Source organism: Pseudophryne corroboree, chromosome 4 (genome assembly GCF_028390025.1).
Source record: "Pseudophryne corroboree isolate aPseCor3 chromosome 4, aPseCor3.hap2, whole genome shotgun sequence".
Taxonomy (NCBI): Eukaryota; Metazoa; Chordata; class Amphibia; order Anura; family Myobatrachidae; genus Pseudophryne; species Pseudophryne corroboree.
The window spans coordinates 173,145,865-173,169,922 of NC_086447.1; the positions used below are offsets into that span (position 1 = coordinate 173,145,865).

General features: G+C 45.3%; 1 protein-coding gene and 1 long non-coding RNA gene across 2 annotated transcripts in view; one reads left to right on the forward strand and one right to left on the reverse strand.

Annotated features, from left to right (window-relative positions):
• RAB6B (RAB6B, member RAS oncogene family) overlaps positions 1–24,058 on the reverse strand; it is a 120,517-nt gene that overhangs the window by 38,242 nt on the left and 58,217 nt on the right. Inside the window, exon 6 of the mRNA XM_063915550.1 lies at positions 1,778–1,871. Coding sequence (XP_063771620.1) covers positions 1,778–1,871 — 94 coding nt within the window. The remainder of the gene's footprint in view (positions 1–1,777; positions 1,872–24,058) is intronic.
• Positions 3,823–24,058, forward strand: part of LOC134911219 (uncharacterized) — a 29,061-nt gene continuing 8,825 nt past the window's right edge. The window contains exon 1 of the long non-coding RNA XR_010176409.1: positions 3,823–4,019. This is a non-coding gene — a long non-coding RNA (uncharacterized LOC134911219). The remainder of the gene's footprint in view (positions 4,020–24,058) is intronic.

Consider the following 24,058-nt stretch of genomic DNA (forward strand, 5'->3'; position numbering starts at 1 on the left):
CTTCACCAAAAAGACCTGGACATCACGTCTAGTGAGAGTGGAGGTCCTTTCAAGCGTTTTTTTATTTTTTTTGTCCCAAATCTAGGTGTTTTCTATGGGGTTTTTTCAGTTACTTGCCTCTATTGTACCCATGTGGGCTCGCTTGCTCACCACGCTTCAGGCCTGGTTGCTCGCTTCGCTCACCACAGGTTACTATTCATGATAGATGATGACGTTGCCCCAGCGCCTTATGGGAAAGGTTCTTTTGGCAAAGGGAATCTAGGTGCTACCATTGTCTTCAGGAGAAACACCACTATCTCTGATACTAACTTGGCACACCATGTTTATGTTTACTGTTGTGAACAATAGAGGTACGCCAGCTGATGAAGTGACAGCACTGAGTGAGGTAAGAGGGACTATGAGCCTGCTATGTGACATTTTCTCTGTCCTTCCCCTTGATACTTTTTCCAATCCCTTCTCTACTTGAAAAGCATCAACATAGACCATCAGGATCAACCTTTCCTAAATTTTAGCTGTGTAGATATACAGAGGAAGGAAAATCAAACCATGAGAGACAGAACCCTTAATCGCTTCACTGGTATGCACGGAAATCTTCCGGGGTAGCCATTTCTGACAGCGCTGGCTACCCCGGAAGATTTCCATGCATACTACCTGCTGATTCCCTGGGGATAGACGTGCAGCATGCATGGCGCCCGAGAATCAGCATACTCCATTATGGAGTTAAGCCCGCCCCCCAGACTCCTATTGGCCAGGGGCAGACTTAGCTGTATGATGGCTTATGCTGATTCCTGGGTGCTACAAGGCAGCCGGGAACCAGCGCTGGGGCTGGCGATCCCCATGGTGTGTTTTTAAATTAAAAACTCACCACTGAAGGGGTTAAATGGTAATCCAAACATATGCCTTGATCAATTTACTAGTATCAGTGGCTGTCCCCTTCCTCAGTTCCTGCTCTCACCCCCAAACATAGTTATTAATATATAAAAATTATGTAACGCGAGCCTCTCTGGGTTTGGGTGTAAAAACACCGAATCCAGAACTAAGATTAAGATTTTTAATCCAAGTCAAAACTTCAGATCTTATAGTTACAGAAAAAGAAAGGTTACAATAATATAATAGTTTAAATTGTCACACAAGCAATTATAATTTCAAGAAATAAAATAGGGAGAAAATCAACGTTCTAGTCACCTGTAGTACAGAGTGAGGCCTCTCCGCATGTGCTAGAACATTATAGGGTCCAATCCCCCACTGGAACCACCTCACGATAATGACAAATTTTCAGAGCCAGTTTCCCATATTTAAGGCTACATGTTGCAGCTTCTGCCCACCTATTTGTGATTCCTTTAACCCTCCCAAAACTAGAGTGGAGTGAGTCTCAGTTTACACTGTGAGGTTTCTCAGCTCTGGGCATGATTTTATAATCAGCCTTGGCTACATTTTACAACCTGCTGCAGGAATGCCAGCTCACACCTTTCCGGCCATAGTATCTCTGAGGGGTTCTCTCGGTGGCACTTAATGCATTCTCCAAGCAAACTCTTGTCCTTTACATCAAAGGAGACCTGACACCTCTTGGCTGTACTGTAAACAAGCTGTGTCCCAGCAAAGTAATTAAGTCTCATCCAGTTGTCAGCCTAATACATTTTCCACAATACAATATACTGTACATGGATACATCAATACATCAGGTAATGTGAATAATACAATTTTTTTAATCATGCCTAAACCGATATAAAAATTGGGCGAGCACTACATCATTATATTGGCCATAATGCTTTCTTACCTGTTTAACATTGTATCCGGTTTTGGCACTTGTTTCAATAAACATGACGCTTAGCTCTTTGGCCCGCTGCTCTCCTTCCTCGATGGTGATCTGCCTGTTAAAATATTAAATGTTTATCTTGAGTTACACTGAAATACAAAACAACTGCATCACTCCTTCCTAATACATGCCGACCTTATTAACAGCTGGGAACATGAGGTACTCTGCATGACGTGTATGGAAGATACAGTATTGATCTGCTGTGATGACATATACCACATAACGTACTCTATGCAAAGCTGTCCAAGCTGCTGATAAGTTTATAACCAGTCTCTGGGTTTCTTCATACAGTCAGGGGTCAACCTGTCTGCAACTGAAGCTGTGTGAATGTGCATAACAGACTGTCAGACTTATTGGACTTCATTTAGACCTGCATGCAATCCGCACCCAATGCTGATATTCACGTAGACAAACAATTATTTGGTACACAGCCGTAAGCATAGGAGGCCGGGGTCAGACTGAGAAACTGCACATGCCCGAGGGCTGGTGGATTCTTAGATGGTGCAACCTATGGTGGTGTGCAAGGATGCACCAATCAGTATTACAGCGTGCACTGGGGCTAAAAGTGGGCATCTCTTTCCTTGTACATCCAGCCGCACATACCCTGCAGTGTGCGCTTTTGCTTTTGATTCAGAATGAGCCCCATTGTTGGGAAGTAAGCAGGACTTGTTGATGAACTTCATGATGATGATGACCTTCCTTCATCTTGCATACAGCAATCATTTGACATCCTTTTATCAGCCTGCTGTGAATGAACTTTGGGCCTGATTTGGGTTAGTACATAATGGTTTGTGTACAAACACAATGGTGGGGGAACTGCTTAAACGCAGGACATGTTCTGCACATGTGCTGAACGAGTCCTGCGTGATGAAAAGCAACATTTCTGAGGGGAATCTATTATACAGTATAATACTGCTGTTGTCCATCTGCTGCAGACTCGGCAGAAAGCTGTAAGGAGGCCCCGTCCCCTACCTCCCCCCACAGCTCTAACTGACTGCCTGAAAGCACACAGTCTGCCCACCCCCATCACTGGATAAGGAAGGTTCCTAACCAGCCACCCTCAAGCACCACCGGATTACACCCACTGGATCTGTCCATGAGACAGTCAACAGACTCAGATACCGGAGAGAGAAGAGACCAGGGTCCCACCAACAGAGCCCAGAGCCACCTACAATAGCCATAGAGCACCCAGTAAATCCATTCTGAGTACTATAGTAGCTGCCACTGAGTTCCTTGTAGAACGAGGCCTCGTGGCATGGGGTGGATTTATGAGGAGAGGGAGTTGGCAGATTTAGGTACTGAGGTTGTAGTCCATAGGCTTGCCATATCACTTCTAAAGCTGGGTACACACTAGGCCAACAGATCATACACTTACCTATCGTCAGGACGATGTGCTTTGCCTGAGGCATTTACATGTACCCACCCAGTTTTGCTGCCTGTCAGTCACCGGTGGCCTCTGCAGCAAGAGTATGGATGGTTGGATGACTGCCCGTACACACAGCACAATATGCTGATATATCTGCTGGTATATCGACCAACAGCTGTGCTGCAGGGCCAAAGCAATATGTCTGTGAATAATGTTGTTCATCGGGGGTACACACCAGCCAACGTGCCCATGATATAGTTTCAATTGAATGGACATATAATGGCCAGTGCGTACCCAGTATGATGGACGCATAGAGTTGCCAGATCATCCCTAATGGACACATGAATTACACAGGTTCTGGGATGCGGTCATAATACCGGTAGTCAGAATGCTAACGGGAGGAATCCCGATACACCACAGAGGTAATTACACAGCAGGTTAGGGTTAGGCACCAGGGGGAGGGTTAGGCTGCAGGGCGGTTAGGGTTAGTATGTGGGAGGGTATGGGTAGGGTCAGGCTGAGGGAGAGGGAGGTTAGGGTTAGGCTGCAGGAGGGTTGGGTTAAGGATAGGGAAAACATACTTAACCTGGATGTGTTGGGATTTTGGCTGATGGTATTTTTCGTACCCAACCCCAGGTTCTGTGTCTGATTAAAACCAGGAGCTGACGTCATCAAGGGACGTCGTACGGCTACGCCCCTTTTGGATTTCGGGCGGCCGCAGCACCTTTACCGTGAGGACACACATGTGAGGCGAGGGGGAAAGCAGGAGCGGGCCGAGCCGGATCTGCGGAGATGACAGACTAACGCCGGCATCCAAAACTTTTGGAGCGGCGATTGGTAACATCACGGCAATACCCTGCATAACCCTCTCATGGCCGTATCACCTCAAACCCCCCCCCCCCCCCCCTTTATCCCCTTATCCCCTCCTCCCTGCCCCACACCACACACCGGTACCCGAAGATAGCTATTAAGGATATTTTCATGTATATGTATTCCCGATATATGGTGGAAGGTGCATTAGGGGAAGTAGGAGCGGGTCGGGTTAGAAAGTGAAGGTGACAGACCGGTACTTAAATTTGGCTGGAGTGGTGATTAATTGAACACTGCCCATTATCTTCAATTATATTTTCCACTCACGGCCACACTTATTACGCTTCCCCCCCCCCCTCCCCCCACATTGCATGCTATCATTCGAGGATTATTACTAGGGGTCATACTATTTATACCCCTGTGCATGACTTAAATACTTAAATGCACTAAAAAATACATATTTCTTCTAATATCCTCATTAGTCTAGATTACTTTATGTTGTCCTCACTTGATGCACAAAACCGAAAGCATCAAAAAGGTGCATTTATTTCATTTAAAAATATATATGTTGCATACTTATGTGATACTCTGTTACATTTGATACATTTGTTGCACACTATTTTCCATTCATGTGGTTTATTCATATAAGTTCAATATACTTACTAATGAAATTTCGAAGCAGAGTTCCTTGTATTCCGGTGCTAGCAAGGCGATATTGTTATATCTGACATTCATGCATTTGTTTAAATACATCAATCAGTATAAATTATAATTAGTTTGCCGACTAACTGTACTCCTTGTGTTGACAAATGACTAAAATTGTTAGGTCTGTTAATATACTCAGTGCAGCACTGTGCAATATAATGAATTCTTAGCAATGAAGTGTCATTTAATGAGTTCATGTAATTTTGTGTATTGGGGATCACTTTATTGCTAAATTGTTACAAGCCTAGGAGATAGTGTTTTCTCTGATTGCAGAATTGTTACAAGCCTATACAAGGTTAATTTACCAAGTAATTGAATCTGCAGACCTATTGCTGGAGAAATTTTTTCTGCAACATTGTTTCTCTTATATCTTTATGTGACAACTAATTGATTTTGCAGACCTTCTGCTTGAGTATTTCTCTGCAACACTGTTTCTTTATATCTTTATGTGAGAGATTAGGAACTTCCTGCCAACAATTTTTTATCATTTAAGGTATTCTAGATATTTATGATTTTGCTAAATCACCACGATATGCCACCTCTGCCCAAATACCTCATCTGAATTACCAGCATATGTTGATTGATAAATGCTCAGGATATAATTTAATCAAAAAGTGTGTGAATAATAATTTATTTCCTGTATATGAAAATCACTGTATTATTCTTATGCACTTTGGCATAGGAGAATAAGAGGAGATCAGTTATAATATTTAGAATGTCATTTGAATGAATTAGTTCAAACAAATTATACATTTCTGATCATTTATCAGAGCTTTATCTCTTCCCAGCACTCTCTCATCTGGTTGATAGCTGGCAGCTCAGCTGGCAAGGGTTTTGCCCTTCCCAGCGTACATTTGGCTATCACAACAGAAAGCAGAAGTGCTCCCTTCTTCCTTCTGCCTTAATTCTAAGTGGAAGTAGACCAACCAATTCAGGATCTTCCCCAATTAAAACTGGTGATGGTTCTCTTTTCCAACACTCTCTCATCTGGAAAAGCCTGGGGCCAATTTATCCAGTGACGTATAGCAGGCAGAGTACAGACAGCAGAAGTGGGTTCTCTCTTCCTTCATATGTCATCTTCACCATTCAAGGTCGTACTATCCTGAGAGTAGCCCGATCTTCTATCTCGGAAGCTGATAGGATAGACCTGGTTAGTACTTTGAAGGGGGACCGCTTAGGAATACCAGGCACTGTGGATATCACTAAGATGATCACCTATATCTTCATGTGAAAACACTGGTGGGGCAGTTCTAATCTGCTCACTCTTACTTACCCAATCTATATTTCACCTTTCTTTTGTCTATTTTGAATAATGGATACTTAAATATGTTTGGACCATATAGGTCGATATTTTAATGGAATAGAATAAAAGTTAAGTTTTAGATTATTCATCATCATATCATTTCACTATATATTGATTAATTATCATTACCATTTTCAAATAAGAGTGCTCCCGAAAAGGATTTCTTTTGTCTTGTTCCCTTTTTTTCTTTACATAAAACCAGGAGCTGACAGACCCCAGAGCTGACAGCTAGCACCACAGAGTACTGGGTAACCTGGCAGGGCTTACTGGAAGCTGTATTTCCCCAGGAGATGAAGGCTACATATAGTAGTTTGCTGTGTCAGGGTTCTCACCTTCCGAACTGTATGTAATATATAGAGAGTCATATAATCACACATGTTAAGCTCATGCTGGGGGCTGTACCGCTCCAAGCTCCATTCTATTCAAGGAAAGGAAGGAGAAAGAGAGGCAGAGGGAGAGAAAGAGAAGGGGAAGGCGAGAGACAAAGAGATGGGTGTAGACAGGAGGGGAAGAGAGAAGAAAACGGGAGAAAATTCAGGCACCATACAACAGTTAGTGACCTGGGTTCAATATTCTTGCCTATTATATCATCCTGTTAATATCTGTCTTGTACAGGAGCAGTGACAGCCCTCAATGGATGCCTGACTGGTGGACACACTGCCTCTCTTCTCCCCCAATGCCATTTGGATGCACAGGACTGTTCCCTCCTTTCAGCTCCTGGAGCTAGCAGCCTACCCCCAAACTTTCCTGTGAACGTATCACGGTGGGGGGCTGTGATGAGAGAGGGAGATGATTGGGGAGAGGGACAGAGATGAAAGAGATGGAAGAGAGGAAAAGGGTAATAGGGGAAGAGCTAAAGAGAGTCAGAATTGTGAAAGGGGGACAGAGATGAGAGAGAGACGAGGAGGAGACCAGATATGAAATATAGAGACAGACATGGGGGGCACATATGAGAGAGCTGGCGGTAGAGGTGAGAAAGACAGATGAGGCGGGGACAGCAATGTGAGAGTCAGGTGAGGGTGAGGGGGGCATAGATGGAAAGGTGGGGGAAGACAGAGAATAAAGAAAATTGAAACACAAGTCACGATAGCTAGCGACCAGGTGAATGACTGGCCCAAAATACTATTATTTCAATAATTATGTCTCTTTCTTTAGCCAGACCACACTTAATAACTCTGAGTTCTTGCTGTCCACCCTCCTGGGGATCTGAGAAGTTTCATCCCCTGCTGCCGCCTACTGCCTTTAAATGTCAGTAATTAACAATGCATGACCACAACCTCCAGGTGATTCTTGTCTGACCCTGCCACCAGGGGGCGCCATGGCCAAATGCTCACTAAAAAGGTGGTGAGCCGGTCCCTCTTGCTAAATCATAAACTCAGTAAAGGGAGAGAGAAAGAAGTGATAAACTTGGTCTCATTCCACCTCTGCATCTCGCTAATAGCTGTACTTTAGCTCCTATTAACCTCTGATTGTTATAGAGCCACTGGAATGAAAAAGCAAAAACTAATTGGAGACCAAAGCTTGGACAGGACATTACAACTTTCCTAAGAATAGTGTTCTTCCATTAGACACTATCAGGATAATCAGCTCTGTGTCCAATATATCATTCCCTTGTACTGTAAGCTAGTGTTCATGCACCGTGCCAAGGGAGAGTAGACACAGATGACCTTGGACAGCAGGGGAGCTGTAGAAACTGAGCTCTTTGGTTAGTTTGCTTTCAAGGAAAAGCAAATCTCATTAGCATGAGAGAAACCAGTATCATTCATTTTATATAAACATTAATGTCAACATTCTGTGATTTAACAAATGAGTCCAGAGGCATTGTGACGTGTTGTGTTTTGGTTGGATCACTGCACCAGATTGTGTGATTTCACTCCAGCCCCGATCATGTCTGCACAGAAGCATTCAGCACAGTGGAAACACTCCTAGCAATGACGAGTAACAGACAGCTCAGATACTATATGTCACCCTGAGGTGGATCAGCTGTGGATTCCCCATAGCAGCTGTGGAGTCAAGTGGTCTGTGTGACCTTGGCATTGATGAATAAGCTTCACTAACAGAATTAGCTGGGGTGTCAGAGTTGTGTTATGTTTATCTCTATGTACTTTCGTATTCCCGTCAAAACAATGGCCATCTGTCATCTTAAATAAGCCTTAGCTTATTGACCTCAGTTGTGAAGTCTATACAATTTCTTATGCTTAGAACGTTACATCTAGACTAGAGATGAGCGGGTTCGGTTCCCAGAGACTCGGAAACCAGAACGAGGCAAAACATCATCATCCCGCTGTCGGATTCTCGCAGGTTTTGGATTCAATATAAACAGCCGCGCATTGCCGCCATTTTCACTCCAGACTTGGAGAGTGAGGGAAACAGACCTCTGTCTCTCTCTTTGGGTGGTGGTGTCGGGTGGGGTCAGCGAGTGCTCTCTAGAAGTGCTGTCCTGTCACTGTGCTGTTAGGGGTGCTGTCCTGGCTGTCACTGGTGTTTCATGTGCTGTTAGGGGTGCTGCAGCTGTACATGGGTGTTGCTGTCCTGGCTGTCACTGTGTTGTACAGGGGGCAGGGGCACTGTCCTCCTATATGCTGTGAAAATACAGGGGTGTATATGAAAGGCTGTATTTTCACTAGGGATGTGCACTTGAAATTTTTCGGGTTTTGTGTTTTGGTTTTGGGTTCGGTTCCGCGGCCGTGTTTTGGGTTCGAACGCGTTTTGGCAAAACCTCACCGAATTTTTTTTGTCGGATTCGGGTGTGTTTTGGATTCGGGTGTTTTTTTCAAAAAACCCTAAAAAACAGCTTAAATCATAGAATTTGGGGGTCATTTTGATCCCAAAGTATTATTAACCTCAAAAACCATAATTTCCACTCATTTTCAGTCTATTCTGAACACCTCACACCTCACAATATTATTTTTAGTCCTAAAATTTGACCGAGGTCGCTGGATGACTAAGCTAAGCGACCCAAGTGGCCGACACAAACACCTGGCCAATCTAGGAGTGGCACTGCAGTGTCACGCAGGATGGCCCTTCCAAAAAACACTCCCCAAACAGCACATGACGCAAAGAAAAAAAGAGGCGCAATGAGGTAGCTGTGTGACTAAGCTCAACGACCCAAGTGGCCGACACAAACACCTGGCCCATCTAGGAGTGGCACTGCAGTGTCACGCAGGATGGCCCTTCCAAAAAACACTACCCAAACAGCACATGACGCAAAGAAAAAAAGAGGCGCAATGAGGTAGCTGTGTGACTAAGCTCAGCGACCCAAGTGGCCGACACAAACACCTGGCCCATATAGGAGTGGCACTGCAGTGTCACGCAGGATGGCCCTTCCAAAAAACACTCCCCAAACAGCACATGATGCAAAGAAAAAAAGAGCCGCAATGAGGTAGCTGTGTGACTAAGCTCAACGACCCAAGTGGCCGACACAAACACCTGGCCCATCTAGGAGTGGCACTGCAGTGTCACGCAGGATGGCCCTTCCAAAAAACACCCCCCAAACAGCACATGATGCAAAGAAAAAAAGAGGCGCAATGAGGTAGCTGTGTGAGTAAGCTAAGCGACCCTAGTGGCCGACACAAACACCTGGCCCATCTAGGAGTGGCACTGCAGTGTCACGCAGGCTGGCCCTTCAAAAAACTACTCCCCAAACAGCACATGACGCAAAGAAAAAAAGAGGCGCAATGAGGTAGCTGTGTGAGTAAGCTAAGCGACCCTAGTGGCCGACACAAACACCTGGCCCATCTAGGAGTGGCACTGCAGTGTCACGCAGGATGGCCCTTCAAAAAACACTCCCCAAACAGCACATGACGCAAAGAAGAAAAAAAAGAGGCGCAATGAGGTAGCTGTGTGAGTAAGCTAAGCGACCCTAGTGGCCGACACAAACACCAGGCCCATCTAGGAGTGGCACTGCAGTGTCACGCAGGATGGCCCTTCAAAAAAATACTCCCCAAACAGCACATGACGCAAAGAAAAATTAAAGAAAAAAGAGGTGCAAGATGGAATTGTCCTTGGGCCCTCCCACCCACCCTTATGTTGTATAAACAGGACATGCACACTTTAACCAACCCATCATTTCAGTGACAGGGTCTGCCACACGACTGTGACTGAAATGACGGGTTGGTTTGGACCCCCACCAAAAAAGAAGCAATTAATCTCTCCTTGCACAAACTGGCTCTACAGAGGCAAGATGTCCACCTCATCATCATCCTCCGATATATCACCGTGTACATCCCCCTCCTCACAGATTATCAATTCGTCCCCACTGGAATCCACCATCTCAGCTCCCTGTGTACTTTGTGGAGGCAATTGCTGCTGGTCAATGTCTCCACGGAGGAATTGATTATAATTCATTTTAATGAACATCATCTTCTCCACATTTTCTGGAAGTAACCTCGTACGCCGATTGCTGACAAGGTGAGCGGCGGCACTAAACACTCTTTCGGAGTACACACTTGTGGGAGGGCAACTTAGGTAGAATAAAGCCAGTTTGTGCAAGGGCCTCCAAATTGCCTCTTTTTCCTGCCAGTATAAGTACGGACTGTCTGACGTGCCTACTTGGATGCGGTCACTCATATAATCCTCCACCATTCTTTCAATGGGGAGAGAATCATATGCAGTGCCTGTAGACGACATGTCCGTAATCGTTGGCAGGTCCTTCAGTCCGGACCAGATGTCAGCATCAGCAGTCGCTCCAGACTGCCCTGCATCACCGCCAGTGGGTGGGCTCAGAATTCTGAGCCTTTTCCTCGCACCCCCAGTTGCGGGAGAATGTGAAGGAGGAGATGTTGACAGGTCGCGTTCCGCTTGACTTGACAATTTTCTCACCAGCAGGTCTTTGAACCCCAGCAGACTTGTGTCTGCTGGAAAGAGAGATCCAAGGTAGGTTTTAAATCTAGGATCGAGCACGGTGGCCAAAATGTAGTGCTCTGATTTCAACAGATTGACCACCTGTGAATCCTTGTTAAGCGAATTAAGGGCTCCATCCACAAGTCCCACATGCCTAGCGGAATCGCTCTGTGTTAGCTCCTCCTTCAATGTCTCCAGCTTCTTCTGCAAAAGCCTGATGAGGGGAATGACCTGACTCAGGCTGGCAGTGTCTGAACTGACTTCACGTGTGGCAAGTTCAAAAGGTTGCAGAACCTTGCACAACGTTGAAATCATTCTCCACTGCGCTTGAGACAGGTGCATTCCACCTCCTATATCGTGCTCAGTTGTATAGGCTTGAATGGCCTTTTGCTGCTCCTCCAACCTCTGAAGCATATAGAGGGTTGAATTCCACCTCGTTACCACTTCTTGCTTCAGATGATGGCAGGGCAGGTTCAGGCGTTTTTGGTGTTGCTCCAGTCTTCTGTACGTGGTGCCTGTACGCCGAAAGTGTCCCGCAATTCTTCTGGCCACCGACAGCATCTCTTGCACGCCCCTCTCGTTTTTTAAATAATTCTGCACCACCAAATTCAAGGTATGTGCAAAACATGGGACGTGCTGGAATTTGCCCAGATTTAATGCACACACAATATTGCTGGCGTTGTCCGATGCCACAAATCCACAGGAGAGTCCAATTGGGGTAAGCCATTCCGCGATGATCTTCCTCAGTTGCCGTAAGAGGTTTTCAGCTGTGTGCGTATTCTGGAAACCGGTGATACAAAGCGTAGCCTGCCTAGGAAAGAGTTGGCGTTTGCGAGATGCTGCTACTGGTGCCGCCGCTGCTGTTCTTGCGGCGGGAGTCCATACATCTACCCAGTGGGCTGTCACAGTCATATAGTCCTGACCCTGCCCTGCTCCACTTGTCCACATGTCCGTGGTTAAGTGGACATTGGGTACAACTGCATTTTTTAGGACACTGGTGAGTCTTTTTCTGAGGTCTGTGTACATTTTCGGTATCGCCTGCCTAGAGAAATGGAACCTAGATGGTATTTGGTACCGGGGACACAGTACCTCCAACAAGTCTCTAGTTGCCTCTGCAGTAATGATGGATACCGGAACCACGTTTCTCACCGCCCAGGATGCCAAGGCCTCAGTTATCCGCTTTGCAGCAGGATGACTGCTGTGATATTTCATCTTCCTCGCAAAGGACTGTTGGACAGTCAATTGCTTGGTGGAAGTAGTAAAAGTGGTCTTACGACTTCCCCTCTGGGATGACCATCGACTCCCAGCAGCAACAACAGCAGCGCAAGCAGCAGTAGGCGTTACACGCAAGGATGCATCGGAGGAATCCCAGGCAGGAGAGGACTCGTCAGAATTGCCAGTGACATGGCCTGCAGGACTATTGGCATTCCTGGGGAAGGAGGAAATTGACACTGAGGGAGTTGGTGGGGTGGTTTGCGTGAGCTTGGTTACAAGAGGAAGGGATTTACTGGTCAGTGGACTGCTTCCGCTGTCGCCCAAAGTTTTTGAACTTGTCACTGACTTATTATGAATGCGCTGCAGGTGACGTATAAGGGAGGATGTTCCGAGGTGGTTAACGTCCTTACCCCTACTTATTACAGCTTGACAAAGGCAACACGCGGCTTGACACCTGTTGTCCGCTTTTCTGTTGAAATACCTCCACACTGAAGAGCTGATTTTTTTTGTATTTTCACCAGGCATGTCAACGGCCATATTCCTCCCACGGACAACAGGTGTCTCCCCGGGTGCCTGACTTAAACAAACCACCTCACCATCAGAATCCTCCTGGTCAATTTCCTCCCCAGCGCCAGCAACACCCATATCCTCCTCATCCTGGTGTACTTCAACACTGACATCTTCAATCTGACTATCAGGAACTGGACTGCGGGTGCTCCTTCCAGCACTTGCAGGGGGCGTGCAAATGGTGGAAGGCGCATGCTCTTCACGTCCAGTGTTGGGAAGGTCAGGCATCGCAACCGACACAATTGGACTCTCCTTGTGGATTTGGGATTTCGAAGAACGCACAGTTCTTTGCGGTGCTTTTGCCAGCTTGAGTCTTTTCAGTTTTCTAGCGAGAGGCTGAGTGCTTCCATCCTCATGTGAAGCTGAACCACTAGCCATGAACATAGGCCAGGGCCTCAGCCGTTCCTTGCCACTCCGTGTGGTAAATGGCATATTGGCAAGTTTACGCTTCTCCTCCGACAATTTTATTTTAGGTTTTGGGGTCCTTTTTTTACTGATATTTGGTGTTTTGGATTTGACATGCTCTGTACTATGACATTGGGCATCGGCCTTGGCAGACGACGTTGCTGGCATTTCATCGTCTCGGCCATGACTAGTGGCAGCAGCTTCAGCACGAGGTGGAAGTGGATCTTGATCTTTCCCTAATTTTGGAACCTCAACATTTTTGTTCTCCATATTTTAATAGGCACAACTAAAAGGCACCTCAGGTAAACAATGGAGATGGATGGATACTAGTATACTTATGGATGGACTGCCGAGTGCCGACACAGAGGTAGCTACAGCCTTTGACTACCGTACTGTACTGTGTCTGCTGCTAATATAGACTGGTTGATAATGAGATGTAGTATGTATAAAGAAGAAAGAAAAAAAAAACCACGGGTAGGTGGTATACAATTATGGATGGACTGCCGAGTGCCGACACAGAGGTAGCTACAGCCGTGGACTACCGTACTGTACTGTGTCTGCTGCTAATATAGACTGGATGATGATGAGATGTAGTATGTATAAAGAAGAAAGAAAAAAAAACCACGGGTAGGTGGTATACAATTATGGATGGACTGCCGAGTGCCGACACAGTGACTAGTGGCAGCAGCTTCAGCACGAGGTGGAAGTGGATCTTGATCTTTCCCTATTTTTGGAACCTCAACATTTTTGTTCTCCATATTTTAATAGGCACAACTAAAAGGCACCTCAGGTAAACAATGGAGATGGATGGATACTAGTATACTTATGGATGACGAGCGACTGCCGACACAGAGGTAGCTACAGCCGTGGACTACCGTACTGTGTCTGCTGCTAATATAGACTGGATGATAATTAGATAAAATTAAAATATATATATATATATATATCACACTAGTACTGCAGCCGGACAGGTATATATTATGTAATGACGGACCTGCTGGACACTGTCTGTCAGCACTGCAGACTCCTAAAGTAAGCTACTAGTATCAAGAAGATAGAAAAAAAAAACACGGGTAGGTGGTATACAATTATGGATGGACGAGCGACTGCCGACACAGAGGTAGCTACAGCCGTGGACTACCGTACTGTGTCTGCTGCTAATATAGACTGGATGATAATGAGATAAAATTAAAATATATATATATATATCACACTAGTACTGCAGCCGGACAGGTATATATTATGTAATGACGGACCTGCTGGACACTGTCTGTCAGCACTGCAGACTCCTAAAGTAAGCTACTAGTATCAAGAAGATAGAAAAAAAAACCACGGGTAGGTGGTATACAATTATGGATGGACGAGCGACTGCCGACACAGAGGTAGCTACAGCCGTGGACTACCGTACTGTGTCTGCTGCTAATATAGACTGGATGATAATGAGATAAAATTAAAATATATATATATATCACACTAGTACTGCAGCCGGACAGGTATATATTATGTAATGACGGACCTGCTGGACACTGTCTGTCAGCACTGCAGACTCCTAAAGTAAGCTACTAGTATCAAGAAGATAGAAAAAAAAAACACGGGTAGGTGGTATACAATTATGGATGGACGAGCGACTGCCGACACAGAGGTAGCTACAGCCGTGGACTACCGTACTGTGTCTGCTGCTAATATAGACTGGATGATAATGAGATAAAATTAATATATATATATATCACACTAGTACTGCAGCCGGACAGGTATATATTATGTAATGACGGACCTGCTGGACACTGTCTGCAGAATGCGTTTATAAAAACACCACACGACGAGTGTTTAACTTTTTCAGGCAGACAATCACAATATACTGGTGGTCAGCAGACAATCACAATATACTGGTGGTCAGTGGTCACTGGTCAGTCACACTGGCAGTGGCACTCTGGCAGCAAAAGTGTGCACTGTACTTAAAATATGTACTCCTGCTATAACTGCTCCCCAGTCTCCCCCACAATTAAGCTGTGTGAGCAGTGAGCACTCAGCACAGTCAGATAATGATATACAGTATTACATATGATGCAGCACACTGGGCTGAGCACAGATATGGTATGTGACTGTGTCACACTGTGTATCGTTTTTTTTCAGGCAGAGAACGGATTAATTAAACTGGTGGTGGTCACTGGTCACTGGTCACACTATCAGCAAGTAGTACTCCGTCCTAAGCAGACAATCACAATATACTGGTGGTCAGTGTGGTCACTGGTCAGTCACACTGGCAGTGTGGCACTCTGGCAGCAAAAGTGTGCACTGTACTTAAAATATATTATTTATGTACTCCTGCTCTAACTGCTCCCCAGTCTCCCCCACAATTAAGCTGTGTGAGCAGTGAGCACAGTCAGATATACAGTATTACATATGATGATGCAGCACACTGAGGCTGAGCACAGATATGGTATGTGACTGTGTCACACTGTGTATCGTTTTTTTTCAGGCAGAGAACGGATTAATTAAACTGGTGGTCAATGGTCACTGGTCACACTATCAGCAAGTAGTAGTACTCCAGTCCTAATATGCTCCCCAAAATTAGTAAATAGTGTCTCTAACTCTCTACTCTCTTCTCTATAAACGGAGAGGATGCCAGCCACGTCCTCTCCCTATCAATCTCAATGCACAAGTGAAAATGGCGGCGACGCGCGGCTCCTTATATAGAATCCGAGTCTCGCGATAGAATCCGAGCCTCGCGAGAATCCGACAGCGGGATGATGACGTTCGGGCGCGCTCGGGTTAACCGAGCAAGGCGGGAGGATCCGAGCCTGCTCGGCCCCGTGTAAAAAAAGCTGAAGTTCGGCGGGTTCGGATTCCGAGAAACCGAACCCGCTCATCACTAATTTTCACTGCATATAGGACAGTGCCCCTGCCCCCTGATATACCTGACATTTGCTGCTTTGCCACTGTGGGATAACCATCATACTGATATCACTCCTCTGTTTGTAAGTGGACATCGTGAATAAAAATGATCTCTGATATGACGGTCTGCACTATTATGTGTTGTTCTGTTATTTACATGTGCTATTGTGGAATCCTATGAACTGAGAGTTGCCTTTGGCTCAATTCCAACTCCCTTCAAAATGACATTAAAGTTTTCCTTTGTAATTGTGGATTTTATTTTTTGTTGGTGGAACTTGCTGTGTATATTGTCATAGCACAAGGTTGAATGTGGTAATCCTCCTTGCACTAGAGTGTGTGTATCTATTCTTTTCTATCCTGTCTTGTATGCTGTAAAAATGCAAGGGTGAAGTGAGAATGTACACTGGCACTGTCTTGTATGCTGTAAAAATTCAGGAGTGCAGTGAAAAGAAATGTACACTGGCCCTGTCTGTTTGCTGTAAAAATTCAGGGATGCTGTTGTTAAAATAAATGTACACTGGCCCTGTCTTGTATGCTGTAAAAATTCAGGGGTGCTGTTGTTAAAATAAATGTATACTGGCCCTGTCTTGTATGCTGTAAAAAGTCAGGGGGCTAGTGAATATAAACGTACTGTATACTGGCCCTGTCTTGTATGCTGTAAAAATTCAGGAGTGCAGTGATAAGAAATGTACACTGGCCCTGTCTTGTATGCTGTAAAAATTCAGGGATGCTGTTGTTAAAATAAATGTACACTGTCCCTGTCTTGTATGCTGTAAAAATTCAGGGGTGCTGTTGTTAAAATAAATGTATACTGGCCCTGTCTTGTATGCTGTAAAAAGTCAGGGGGCTAGTGAATATAAACGTACTGTACACTGGCCCTGTCTTGTATGCTGTAAAAATTCAGGGGTGCAGTGAATATAAATGTACACTGGCCCTGTCTTGTATGCTGTAAAGATTCAGGGGTGCATTGAATATAAATGTATACTGGCCCTGTCTTGTATGCTGTAAAAATTCAGGGGTGCTGTGAATATAAATGTACACTGGCCCTGTCTTGTATGCTGTAAAAATTCTGGGGTGCAGTGAATATAAATGTACACTAGCCCTGTCTTGTATGCTGTAAGAATTTCAGGGTGCAGTGATAATAAATGTACACTGGCCCTGTCTTGTATGCTGTAAAAATTCAGGGGTGCTGTTGTTAAAATAAATGTACACTGGCCCTGTCTTGTATGCTGTAAAAATTCAAGGGAGCTGGTGTTAAAATAAATGTACTGTACACTGGCCCTGTCTTGTATGCTATAAAAATTCAAGGGTGCAGTGAATATAAACATACACTGGCCCTGTCTTTTATGCTGTAAAAATTCAGGGGTGCAGTGAAAATAAATGTACACTGGCCCTGTCTTGTATGCTGTAAAAATTCAGGGGTGCTGTTGTTAAAATAAATGTACACTGGCCTTGTCTTTTATGCTGTAAAAATTCAAGGGTGCTGGGGTTAAAATAAATGTACTGCACACTGGCCCTGTCTTGTATGCTATAAAAATTCAGGGGTGCAGTGAATATAAACATACACTGGCCCTGTCTTTTATGCTGTAAAAATTCAGGGGTGCAGTGAAAATAAATGTACACTGGCCCTGTCTTGTATGCTGTAAAAATTCAGGGGAGCTATTGTTAAAATAAAAGTACACTGGTCCTGTATGCTGTAAAAATACAGGGGTGCCGTTGTTAAAATAAAAGTAGAAAGTACACTGGTCCTGTATGCTGTTACAATACAGGGGTGCTGTTGTTAAAATAAATGTACACTGGCCCCGTATGCTGTAAAAATACAAGGGTGCTGTTAAAAAAGTACACTAATCCTATATGCTGTAAAAATACAGGGGTGCTGTTGTTAAAATAAAAGTACACTGGTTCTGTATGCTGTAAAAATACAGTGGTGCTTGTTAAAATAAAAGTAGAAAGTACCCTGGTCCTGTATGCTGTAAAAATACAGGGGTGCTGTTGTTAAAATAAAAGTACACTGGTCCTGTATGCTGTAAAAATACAATGGTTCTGTTGTTAAAATTAAAGTACACTGGTCCTGTATGCTGTAAAAATACAGGGGTGTTGTGAAAATACAAAGGGGTGCTGGCACTGTCCTCGGTTGTGATGTCTAGACCTGACCTTCACAACACTGTATGGGAAAAGAAGGCTCCTACCACCATTTGCACGACCTCTGCAAGTGCTGGTAGGAGCACCACCAGTCCAGTTGCTGATATTGAGATTGAGGATGTCACTGTAGAAGTACCAGGATGAGGAGGATATTGGTGTAGCTGGTGCTGAGGAGGAAGTTGATGATGAGAATTCTGATGGTGATGTGGTTTGTTTGAGTAAGGCACCAGTGGAGACAGTTGTTGTCCCTGGGATGAAAAAGCCTATTGTCATGCCTGGGCAAAATACCAAAAAAGCCACCTCTTCGGTGTGTAATTATTTCTCCACAAATCCGGACAACAGGTGTCAAGCCATCTGTTGCCTTTGTCAATCCATAATAAGTAGGGGTAAGGACGTTAACCATCTAGGAACATCCTCCCTTACACGTCACCTGCAGCGCATTCATAGGTCATTGTCAAGTTCAGAAACTTTGGGTAATAGCTTAAGTAGTCCACTGACACCTAAATGATGTGGTTTGTAACTTTGTTTGAATATTATTTCTCTGAGGACGTAAACACTAAAGGGGGGGTGGGGGAATCTGAGGATGAGGACGAAATCTTGCCTCTGTAGAGCCAGTTTGTGCAAGGAGAGATTAATTGCTTCTTTTTTGGTGGGGGCCCAAACAAAGCAATCATTTCACCCACAGTCGTGTGGCTGACCCTGTCACTGAAATGATTGGCTTGTTAAAGTGTCCATGTCCAAGGACAATTCCATCTTGCATGTCTTTTCTTTGTCTGCCACATAATTCCAGGGGTGCTGCCCTATATGGAGTGCTGCCCCTCTGCCCTATCAGTCCAGAGATGCAATTTAAGTCCAGGGGTGCTGTTGTCTGTCTGCTGTGCTGTGTAATTCTCCAGGGGTGCTGCCTATGCTGTATAAATCCATGGACGCTGCCATATAATTCCAGGGGTGCTGCTGTACTTGATCCTAGGTTTAAATTAAAGCCTAGAGCAGATATGAAACAAGCTTCAACATCACAAACAGATTTGTGAAAACATAGCCGCAAAGGTGGAAATGGAAATTGCAATTTTGACGGTGTTTTCCAATGAGACCACATTTGTGGCCAAAGTCAGTCAGTCTCAGAAGAGACAGAATCATAATCCAGTGCAACTGTGGGGGAGGTAAAAGAGAGATTTTCTGCCAGAGCATTAAAAAGAGGTTCTTCTCAATTATTTATAGTATGAAATGAGTTTCGACTGTAGAGTGGTAACGTCCCCTAAGGCAGGGGCTCAGTAACAAAAATTTCACTGCACAGTCCTGCTTAGTACTGTACCGAACCCACCCAAACTCAAATTGCCCCATCCGGGGCTGCTGTGGGGTCTCAGGAGGGGGCTGCTAAAACATCTAAGGGGCTGCTTTATTTAAAAATTAAATATAAAAAAAATAAACAAAACACACAGGTATGCTCACATGCGTGTAACTGGGACACACAGGTATGCTCACATGCGTGTAACTGGGAGCTGTGAAAAACAAAAATAAGGCATCTGCTACAATATATGTAAATAAAAATGCAATAGAATAATGGAAAAAAGAAACCCACGAGATTTTCACAAATAAGTCTCCAGACTCCGTGGAGGGGAAACTATCCAATCTTAATCCTGTGGTATACATCAGTTTACTGTATTTGCATCCCAGCATTAAATCTGAGACTATCTTAATCCCTGAACATGGAGAAGGGGGTACAAATTTGGAGGGTTTGGCCCCTTATTTTTCAGTTTGTCCAGTAATGTGGTAATTATATATTTGCTTGGTTAAAGTCCTTTCCTTTCCACACCAATGTAGGAGTGGAGGTGAAAGCCTGCGTGTTGTTCCTGATTGCGTGTGCCTCTCTAATTTTTAATCACCTTCTTGACACTGTCCTCTTCCTCTTCTCACAGCGGCGATGCTTTTGCATTGGAGGCGTAACTCCCGGCCAGCGCAGCTCCTGCGGCTGGCCAGGAGAACTTCTTCGCTGCCCGGGTAACAGCGGCTGCCGTCCAGCCCCCTCCCGCCCATCGACCACCTCTGCCTGTCAATCTGGCAGAGGCGATCTCTAGGCAACGACGGCCATTGGCTATCTGGCATGCGCTGGCGCACTGCGGCACCGGAGCATACGCAGTACTGACTCGATCGCACTGCTGCGATAAAGTGCAGCGTGTGTTCAGGTCAGAATGACCCCCCATATGCAGAAACCGAGTACCATCAACAGTTGCAGTTGACGCAATGCAGATGCAGTCGCATCGGCGCCATGTTTGTAATGGCAATCGATCGCAGCTGACATCAGATATGCACTCAGAAAACGGCCATGACACGACTGCATTTTCCCAACCATTCCCCACCATTGCCATATTAACAACCCACAAACGCTCACTTCCTGTCAATCAATTTGCGATTGCATCTCGCTGAGCCTGCGCAGTCTCCGGGAACTGGGCTATGTGCGTTTTTGCAATTTAGCGATCCATGCTGAATGAGGGCCAATATTTGCTATCATCAGACACATGAATCAGATATGAAATTATTATCTGTCAGACTCAAAATGGATCATTTGTCAGAAGAAATGAAGTGTGTGTAGAGAGAGTATGATGAATAAGGGTGGTCATTCCGAGTTGTTCGCTCGCTAGCTGCTTTTAGCAGCATTGCACACACTAGGCCGCCGCCCTCTGGGAGTGTATCTTAGCTTAGCAGAATAGCGAACGAAAGATTAGCAGAATTGCTACTAAATATTTTCTTGCAGTTTCTGAGTAGCTCCAGACCTACTCCTAGATTGCGATCAGCTCAGTTCGTTTAGTTCCTGGTTTGATGTCACAAACACGCCCTGCGTTCGGCCAGCCACTCCCCTGTTTCTACAGCCACTCCTGCGTTTTTACCTGGCACGCCTGCGTTTTTAGCACACTCCCGGAAAACGCTCAGTTACCACCCAGAAACGCCCCTTTCCTGTCAATGACTCACCAATCAGCAGAGCGACTGAAAAGCGCAGCACGATCAACAGCAAAACTGCTAAGTTTTTAGTTAAATAACTAATCGCATGCGCGCAGCGTACCATGCGCATGCGCATTTAGCAACAAATTGCAGCATAGCAAAAATCGGCAACGAGCGAACAACTCGGAATGACCACCCATGTCTGCCAATTAGTGACATGAAACAGTTATTCTTACTCACAGCTTGTCACTTCCCATACTCCTCAGTCGCCTTGCCCCCATCTCTCATGTCTCTCATCAAGCATCACTCATGAGTAATCAGTCATCATTTATCCCCAGAATTTCTCCTTCATAATGAGTCACTCATCGCAAATCATTCATCATTGCTACCAATATTCACTCTGCACGGGATGATGACAAATTATGTCAGTGACGTTTCAAATGATGATCACTTAAAATGGGCACAGTGCAAATGGCCAAAATCCCACCAGTGCCAAGCGGAAAAGTGAAAGAAGTTAACCCTTACTTGGACAGATAGCTTTTTATAGCATATAGACGAGTGCAATCTACCCAGGTCTTGAAGCAGAGATACGAGTGTAACCTGCCCTTTTTTTCCCTTTTCCTTACTTTTTACTTTGTTTTATTTTATTAACCAGTTGCACGCTGACAGACTTTGGATACAAATTCTACTAAAACCAGAGCTTCCATGTGCACGTCTTCCCAGATCTATCCTTATCTCAAATCTTTAAGTAACAATACTCATTTATAATGACTTTACACTGTAGCAGGATATTATAGCCGGTCCATACTTCAGGTAATTTTGATGTCTCAGTTTTCATTTGAATATAACAAGACCTCTACTGATAATGATAAAACACATTCTTATATAGCGCAACAGAATATGCTGCTCTATATAAGAAACTGTTAATAAATAAAAATATATACAGTAGTATACACGGATTCAGTATGGGATCCCAACGGTCGCAACATGTGTGATCCCAATGGTGAGTGCAACGTGTCCCCTTGTGGGCTCGCTGCGCTTGCCACGATTCGGACCAGGTTGCGAGCTTAGCTTGTCACACAAATTTATTCCCCCTCTGGGGTGGTGTGAAGTGGATCACCCCCCCGAGTGGGGATTCGGGGCCCCCATCGGGATTCCAACAGCCATGTTTTCCTTGGCTGTTGGGATTCCGTCATCGGTATCCTGACCACCGGGATCCAGACAGCCGGGAAACTAACTGCTTCCCACATATACACAACTAAGAGGCATAACAAAAATCATCTATTGCAGGGTAGTGGTGTTATCTAGTGTATAATGGGTGCAGAAAAGACGGTGCTACCAGCCAGAGGCGTCACTATGGAGGTGCGGTGGGTGTGACTCCTCCACAGTGGGAGCCAGGTGCTGCACATAGGACATTATCATGCAGCACCCAGCTCCTGTCACTGAGAAGACATAGTCTTGGGGGGGATTAGCCCAGCATCTCCGGGAACCCTGGGCATGTCCCCGGAGGGATGTAATTGGGGTCTTCCCGCAATGTCATGCCTCCCTCCAACAGCGCCATGCCACTGGACTGAGGTGAACAGGGGTTTCCTGTGAGGCCACGCCCTCATTATGCTAGGTCATGTGTCCCTTTTTGGGCGCATATGCCGGGGGTCTGGTGTCATCAGAACCACTTACACCTCTGTTTGTGGCGGTGCCATCTTTCCAGTGTTTCCTTCAGAAAGATGACTACATCACACAAGGAAGTAAAGACTTTGGAAATAACTGGTTATGCTTAAAAAATTTCTTGCGCCAGCTCTATCTTTTCGATGGAAAAATGACATTGCTGGCAGTCAGGCATAAGGGGGAGGAGGGGCGCAATGCTGCAGATGGGCCCCCTCTAAGAAAGAAACGCCTCTGGTGCAGAGTCCATTACTTTTAGAACTTTTCCTAGCATACTGTGGCATTAGCCATACAGTTCTAAACATCAAATCGGAAATATTGAAAAGTTATGTAAACAGGAGAATAGGTTCAAATTAATAACACGTGGTAGGTACTTGTTGGGTTATTAGGTAGTACGTTTACTAAAGGTCGATTTTAATAGGTTTTTATCGATTTTTATTTTATTTTTTTATCTAAAGCGATGCTGTTCAGTCGCTGCTATAACACACATTTACTAACAGACTCATTTATCTATTGATTTTTATATGTCAGTAAACGTGTTATTCAGCCCCTGAAACACAACATGGATTTAGATTGATTCCTTGCAGTGCTGTACTAGGGCACGTCTGTGTCCTGAGCCCAGGGCTGGCAACATACATCTTGGGGCCCGGTACAGTGATATCTCTGGGGTCCCCTCAGAGCAACGGAATTGGCTGCACTATATAATAAACTGTTATTAAATAAATATATATTTTTTTATTTATCTACAGTATACAGATATATAAATATGCATCTCCCCAATAACTCTATGATGATTCCCTGCTCACATCCCTGCTGGACACTAATACCCCTTTCACACCGCACAAATAATCCGGTATCGACCTGGCATATTGCCGGGTCGACACGGGTCGGCGTGCGATGTAAAAGGGGCATAGCCGAAATCGCGGGTCGCCTGACCCGGCAATTCAACCCGGGAATAAAGCAGTGTTATACCCGGGTTGAATACCGGGTCAGCGGCTGCGTAAACGGCTCCCGGGTCGATGCGTCTCGGGACCTGTTTACTACTGCAGGGAGAGGCGGCGCGGAGATGATCTCATCTCCCAGCGCCGCCTCCACCTCCGCCCCCGCCGCCCCCCCGCTGCTATGGCAACCCGCCCGGCATATTGCCGGGTCGGGGGAAGCCTGCAGTAGCTGCCAATGCCGGATCCCACCCGGCAAGGACCCGTTTCCAATTCCCGGGTGGGATCCGGCATTGGCAGTGTGAAAGGGGTATCAGTGGCATATACTTAGGACCCCTCTGATCCTTGGGGCCCGTTATAGGTGCCCCTATACCGGGCACAGCTACGATCAATCACACTGACATGTGGGGGGACGCCCAGCATAGGGCTAGTCGGCCCCGCATGTCAGTGCCGGC